Source organism: Lingula anatina, chromosome 4 (assembly GCF_051362555.1).
Source record: "Lingula anatina isolate TDL-2025a chromosome 4, LinAna3.0, whole genome shotgun sequence".
In the NCBI taxonomy this organism is placed as follows: Eukaryota; Metazoa; Brachiopoda; class Lingulata; order Lingulida; family Lingulidae; genus Lingula; species Lingula anatina.
In genome coordinates, this window is record NC_141770.1 from 11,735,184 (window position 1) to 11,742,756 (window position 7,573).

Sequence of the window (7,573 nt, forward strand, 5' to 3'; positions counted from 1 at the left end):
GCAAATTTTGGACGCAAACAGCCCGTAAGAGCCTGTACGGCTGGTTGTGACTGAGGCTTATGCAGAGATGTTAAATTAGGTCATACGCCATTGGACAGGTAATTTTTGAATGGCCTTCCAAACGCAATTTATGGAGATCCGGCTTACCCCGTTAAAAGTTATCTGTTGAGTCCCTTCAGAGGAGCAAATTTAAGTACCGAAGAAGAAGAATTCAACAGAAGAATGTCCTCTGTGCGGGAATGCGTCGAGTGGGAGTTCGGAAACTTATTGTGAAACTTTGCCTTTCTGGACTTTCGAAAGTATTAAAAAGTTCTGTTGTCTCCTGTAGCCAAGCAGTACTTGGTAGGTGGTCTTCTGATCAACTGCCATACCTGTGTGTATGGCAATCAGATGAGTCGGAACTTTTAACTAGATCCTCCCACCTTGGAGGACTATTTAGCATGAACTGTACACGTGTACATTGTGCATATGGAAAATTAAAGAGTAAAATGTAAAATTCATACCGCAAGCAAACATTTATTTAAATGAAATCTTGAATAAAAAACTAATGTTTAACAAAGATTCAGCCCATGTGTATCTTGTAGGCAGCAAGAGCCTAGTATGTCAATTCAGCTTTTCTTCTTAACCAAAGACGTAACCATCTCCATCATTTGTTTGTCTTTCTCAAATTGAGCTTTTCGCTCTTTCATTTCTAATTCAAAACGTTCTTTCTTGAAGGCCAACTTGTCTTTCAGGTAACTGACATAATCTGCTGGTGAATCAGTACGGCGCTTCTTAGTTGGCTGCATGTTTTCCCAATTTTTAGCTGAAAAAAAATAAGCGGGTCACCAATCAATGCAGCGTCAGTTTTTGTTACTGATATAATAAATATTAATCAATATTTGCTATTAGAGACAATTTCATGTAAAGAAAGATGTGCTATCCTTCCTTTTATTTATTATTAATTTATTCAAATACACAAAACAGGACGCCATGTGACTTTCTAAACAAGGCTTCATAAAATTTGCATTTAAAGTCAAGAAGACGCCCTGTCAACTAAAGGAGAAAATCGAGCTACTAGTAGTATCTTACTAAACGGCACTTAACCTTACGAATATCCTGCTTGTTATGCGTCAAGTGCAGACGGCTAGTCTACAGACCACTTATAAAGGCATGTGTACTCGTAACAACTGCTCATAAAATGATGACCTAACAGTCTTATAATACAATCAGTCACGCGTGCGGAAGGCCACTTCTGACTGCCTTGTGGTCAGTGGAAAATGCCTTTTTTACGGGTATAACCTATATTTCAATAGTAACAAAAACATAGACACAAATAACAGAGACAACATGTTTGACATATATTGCAAAAATAAAATGTCCAATATGATTTTAGCAGAGAAACGATCAATTTTGAAAGGCTTGATTTCATAAAATTATGCTGATTTGTAAAACCGTTTTTCATTGACGGGTAGCAATCTAGCTGCGGATAATGTTCTCTCTAACAGTATGTGTACACATCACTAAACAGCAATATATTTTTGCCTTAAACGTAGTCGTTCGCCTAAACGTACAGGTGCGAAAGGTCTCTAATAGAAGTACTGAGATAGTTTGGTCTGCCTTAACATCAGAAACATAAAAAAAACAAACATTCACTGTTTGAGACGATCACTGCTCACCAGTGCTTTGGTGATTGTGTTGTCCCAAATGTTGTCCCATATGACATCACACTGAAGAAGATCACAGATGTGATCGAAAGCTCTGTCAGGTAGCTCTATATTTTAGTGAAGAAATTGAAAAGTTCAATACTTGAATCATATCCTACGACTACACAGATGAATTTCCATCAGCATATATTTTTATGTTCAGACACAGATGTGTCTGTACCTACAGCCGTCACCTGGGTCTGTTGTCGCCTTGGCCGTGCACTTTCAGCGATAACACGATAAGTGAGAAAATGTTTAACCGTTTGTCTTCAAACTTACGGAACTGATTAATACAGATCAAGTTCAAAAATCGGCATGATTTGGCCATTTTTTCAAAAGTTATGCTATTTTTAGCTTTTTTCAGCATATATGTAACACTGATAACACATTTCAAGGAAAATCAATAGGCCTGTTGTCTTGAAACTCACAGGAGTGATCAACCTTACCAAAATACAGGTCAAGTTCCAAAGTCAACTTGATTGCACAATTTTTACAATTATTATTATTTATTTATTTATATATTTATTATTATTATTATTATTATTATTATTATTATTATTATTATTATTATTATTATTATTATTATTATTATTCATTTATTTTATTTATTTATTTTTTTTTTTTGCTTTTTTCAGCAATATGTTATCCTCCATTATGCAGATAAGATGAAAACCATGTCATATTTTGCTTTAAAACTTGTAGGACTGATTCATAAGACTAATATGCCTGCAGTTGCCTGCAGCGCATAATTAAAGATTGGTGGTGATTGTGAAATATTGCATCAAAATTGAAGAAAACCCTACTTTGGGCACTGCTGCAATGGTGACCATTCAAAAAAAACCATGTCATTTACTCTTCTCAAACTTACAGAAAAGAAACATAGGACTAAAATGCAACTTAAATTGGTAAACCAGTCTGATTGGTTAATTTTTCAGGTATTTATACAGTTTTTCGTGCAAATTTAATTTTTCACATATTGGCATTTTCAAGGTGGGACTTTGAACCTTAATGGGCATGAAGACCTTTGCTAGTCACATTTTCTGAATATCCATGATGCTTATTTTTAATTTATTAAAAAAATGATGGTCATTATGCTGTTAATCATTATATAGTATTGCATTCAAATTGAAGAAAACCATATTTGGAAACTGCTGCCATGATGACCATGAAGGGAAAACCATGTTACTTCTGATTCTCAAACATATAGTAATCTGTAAAGAAACATAGGGCTAAATGCAGCCTGAGCTGGTAAAAGCTGTTTAATTGGCTTCTTTTTCTGGAGGTTATACATTTTTGTGAAATTTCCATTTTCACATATTGGCATTTTCAATATGGCACTGAGAACTCCCACGGGCATGAAGCCGAATGGTAGTCAAATTTTCTGAATGTCCATGTTATTTATAGTAGATTATTAAAATTAGTGGTAATTATACCGTTAATCATTATGTAATATTGCAGCAAATTTCACAAATTGACATTCAGCTCAAATTGGGAAACCAGCTCTGTAGGATTATCATTTTTATTGAATTTATACAAGTTTTTGTGAAATTTTCATTTTCTTCATTTTGGCATTTTCAGAGTGTGAACTTGAACTCTCATGGTCCTGAAGCCGTATGCTTTTTACACATTTTACTTATATTCAATTTGGTATTTCCTGTTATGCATAATGAAATTTTGATGTTGACTTTGCAGTTAAGCATAATGAATTTTTGCAGCAGAATTGACAGTAGCCTATTTTCTGCTTTTTGTCTGTGCATTTGGCAGCTGTGCTGCCTTATTTTATTAAACTCCTGACAGTTACCTCATTTCTTTTCCTGCAGACAGCTTTTTGTTTTGTTTAGAATTATCTAACTTGTCTTGAATTTTCTTAGGACCCAGTAGTGTCACCTAGTGGTGCCACAGTGGATGAGGGGAAATGTCTTCTGCTCATCAAGACAATGGAAGAACTCCTGCCATTTTTGTTTGCCTCTGTCCTTGAGTCAGGGCCGTACACGGAACAGCTGTCTGAACAAGATGCTACCGCAGAGGAATTGGTTGTGGAGTGTAAGTATCATGGTGTTGCAAAGAGAGGTGATGAAATAGAAAATATTTTACTGAATATTTAATTTCACCAACTCTAATTAATGCTGATTACTTTACTTTTTGGCTTCATTTAGAATACAGAATATATTTAATATACAGCAGCTCTTTAAAAGAAGCTTTTCAGTTCTACCTCTCAGCTGCGTTAAAAATGTATATACCAGGAAGTTGAATTCACCATGGCTTCCATGTTTATTTTGATAACTTATTTCACAGCATTTCACAGTATAAGATGGTCCATTTAGGAATTTCATCAGCCTTTTAAGTCAAAGTTATATTTTGTGCAATTTTTCTTCCACTTACTACAACAATATTTTTAAGGTTATCTCATACTAACCTTTATGAGATTGAGACCCTTTTACTGAAACATTTTAGAATTAAAAGAAAAACCAGTTGTTAGGTTGCAAAGAGTTATGATGATGTGATACTTCAACAAAACAATAATGGTAACTTTTGACCATTATTTATCAGAATATTTTTCTCATCTTTTAAATTCATTTTTTGAAATTTTTCATGATTTAACTATCTCAGTCACAAGATTTCCCAAGCCTCACACTCGGTTGACAGACTTGGTTATAATAGTGGGTAACAGTAGCAGGCTGGCTTCTCTGCTTTCCCTCTATGAAGACTACATCTCCGCTGAGTGGTTTGAACCTTGGGAGGCATTTGCATGGGTGGCAGACGACTTGTGAGTTTCACGCATTACATGGCTTTGTTTGATATTTGTTGGACAGAGTTTGTAAAAATTGCTAGTTTTGGTGTGTGATTAAGTCATAAATTTTAAATGTTTTGTGAATTTTTACTTGTTTCTGGCATGGTTAACCTGCCCCATGTGCACTATGAAATTGGTACCTTTTTTTCACTAAGAATTTAAAAATCCAGTATTTGGGAAATGACCTTTAATCATTTTTTTTTTCAGAATTCCAAGGCTAGTGGCAGTCATGGGCAATATTGATGTATATCTCTCCAAACTGGTGCATTCCTTTTCTAAGTTTATTCTAAATTTTTGTCAAATGTTTGGGAAGACATTTATCTCTATCAAAGTAAGTAGTATTTTAAAGTTTTGATTTTTTAATTCTTCATGAAATGAAATATTCTGCAGAAAAAGAGACAATCATTTGTATCTAGACTAGTACAGTTCAAAAAGAAGCACAATCATTTTAGAACAATGTTGTAATGGTAAAATGAGTACTAAAATTTAGATAACTAATGGCAACATACCTCACAACATTTTACTGAGTGCTTGGCAATTGATTATACCATTGATAACATTTTCTAGCTCATTGGATATAAATTTGGGTATATTTTCCTGAAACAACTGTCCATATATTTCTCCACTTGTAGGTCAAACCCAGGTTAAAATCGCTGTTAGACATCCACGAGGAACATTTAGACAGTCTAGTCTCCACTGGGCACACAGTATTAACTAAGAGCACAGTGCCTGTCTACACTGCAGGGGTACTGTCAGCATTTAATAGAGTAAGTCCACAGTGTAAGGGCTCATTCCCATTGAAACGATCATTCTACGTAGATCAGTCCAACTCTGCGGGGATTCTTGCTGAATGCAATTATATTAAAAGATTAACATGCCTCCTGGTGTTGATTAGAATACAGAAAAACTGGTGATTATATGAATATGTTATAAATAAGAGGAGTGTTAAACTGATTGCATTCAGTGAAAGTCCGTATGGAGTTGGGTCTATTTACGTAAATCGATAGTTTCGTTGGGAATGAACCCTTAGACAGGTTATTTTGTAAAAAAATAGGTTGGTCAATTCTGTTTGATGTTCTTTTTTTATATAATTGTAATGAGTTTTATTCATAGGAGTGGTCATTGGATGATTTTGCTTTTTATTTCCTCTGAATACTTGGGTAGGTCTAAAGACTGAATTGTTTAAAACAACACATCTTGAAAGCATTTGCATGAATTGCTCTATTTTTGATGAATTTGAATACAAACATGAAGCTCACAATTTTAAGTGCTAGGGAAATATTATTTCATTTTAGTGTGTCACATGTAGCATATCATAGTCTTAGAGTCAGTTGTTAACTGTATTTCCCACCTGAAGCTAATTTAGCTATGGAATGTGATAGTGATTGTGATTGTGATTATTTAGGAAGAAGACAAGAAAGAGTTGACAACATTCCTCCAAGATCTCTTATGTACACTGTCTCTGTGCCATGCTCCATTAGAGAGTCTCTATTGTACTTTTACAGAACTATGGTAAGTTATCTGAAATAGCAGCTGTCAAAGGCAACTATAATGGTTAACTTATGGTATGGAACTTATAGTATAACTTATCAATTTTTGCCATTTTGAGTGCAAATGATTGCCTTTAGAACAGCAGTCACTACTTAACACAAACAACTGCTCATTTGGACAATTGCCTAACTTGAGGCTGAACAGATTGCATATTAACTTTGGTTTGCAGCTATGTTCTCTTGAAAATTATATTTTATCAAACAAATGATAGTATCAAAAGTGTAATATTGCCCGTTCATTTTTTCTTATCAGAGTTATGCGGGACTATTGATATATTGTGGCTGGGTTTTGAACATGAACATTTATCTGGAAGTTTTAAATATTTTAGGCAGAATACTGGAAAGTATTTTCTTTTATTTATGAGATAGACAAATGGGTAAAAATATGGTACTGAATTAAGTGTTATAAAGTTTTAAAAGAAGAAATCCTTTTGTCCAGTCTCAACCCCTCAAACCATGAACTTCTGCTGGCAGTATTATGGGATGGAGTGGTGCATACGTCTGCTCAGGTTAGGAGTACCACAGGGAAGATATTTGAGGTAGTATATTGGTTACATTAAATTCGCTATTTTTATTGTTGATCATTATGCCATAATTTTGTAACACACTAAGAAAACAAATATCATTTAATGTAGATGTGCAGTTTCCTTGATAACATTCAATGGTAAAATCTGTGGAAAAGGGCAAACAAATCAAGGTCTTGCCAGAGCAAACAGGTTTTTAATGTCCAGTATTTTCTCTCAATGTGATATGTTGCAGGTGCTAGTGAAGGGGGTGAGTGAGAGCCTGATAGCCAGCAGAGTGGTGCCTGCCCTAGTCACATTGGCTAGTGACCCAGAAATGTAAGTTTACTATTAACTTGTCACCTTGACCTCTCCACTCTGGTCACATTGGCTAGTGACCCAAAAATGTAAGTTTACTATTACCTTGTCACCTTGACCTCTCCACTCTGGTCACACTGGCTAATGGCCCAAAATCATTAATTTACTGAACTTGTTACAGTACTATCTTTCTCCTTGCTGTGAACTGGACTATTTTGTAAGTGGGAAGTCTTGGCTTTATTTATTTATTCATTTATTTATTTCGTAGCCCTTTTGTAATTTTTAGAACAATGAATAAATCTGCTATGTTCAGTAGTTATAAATACTTTTCGTACATTTATTGCGTCAAATATCAACAGTAAGGACATGTGCACCAGAAGGTTCATTCCTATAATTTATTTCTGAAAACAGCAAGATTGTAAAGCAATAAGCTATCACTTAACAGGAAAATTTCTTTGGACGGACTTTACAGTGGTCTGACTAGTTTAATGTTCAATGTTCAGTGCTATCATACCTACTCGTCATGTATTTTATTTTGTATTATACTAGATCTGTGAGAATATCTACAGTGCCTGCCTTTGGGACGGTAGTGGAGAATGTCACCCAGAGAGAAGTGAGTAGAGATGACAACAAATAATTAGTGTCAAACACTAATTACATTTGAAAGTGAAGTGGGATGACAATCTGGTAAAGGCTAAATTTAGGGACAGTACTTTAAATATAAGG

The 7,573-nt window shown here is 34.7% G+C and overlaps 1 protein-coding gene across 2 annotated transcripts in view; it reads left to right on the forward strand.

Annotated features, from left to right (window-relative positions):
- Positions 1-7,573, forward strand: part of LOC106177713 (RAB11-binding protein RELCH homolog) — a 72,035-nt gene that overhangs the window by 17,951 nt on the left and 46,511 nt on the right. For both annotated transcript variants that reach the window (XM_087010184.1, XM_087010185.1), the window contains 8 exons: positions 3,557-3,728; positions 4,296-4,452; positions 4,684-4,807; positions 5,109-5,243; positions 5,882-5,988; positions 6,466-6,565; positions 6,786-6,868; positions 7,397-7,460. In XM_087010184.1, coding sequence (XP_086866310.1) covers positions 3,557-3,728; positions 4,296-4,452; positions 4,684-4,807; positions 5,109-5,243; positions 5,882-5,988; positions 6,466-6,565; positions 6,786-6,868; positions 7,397-7,460 — 942 coding nt within the window. The remainder of the gene's footprint in view (positions 1-3,556; positions 3,729-4,295; positions 4,453-4,683; positions 4,808-5,108; positions 5,244-5,881; positions 5,989-6,465; positions 6,566-6,785; positions 6,869-7,396; positions 7,461-7,573) is intronic.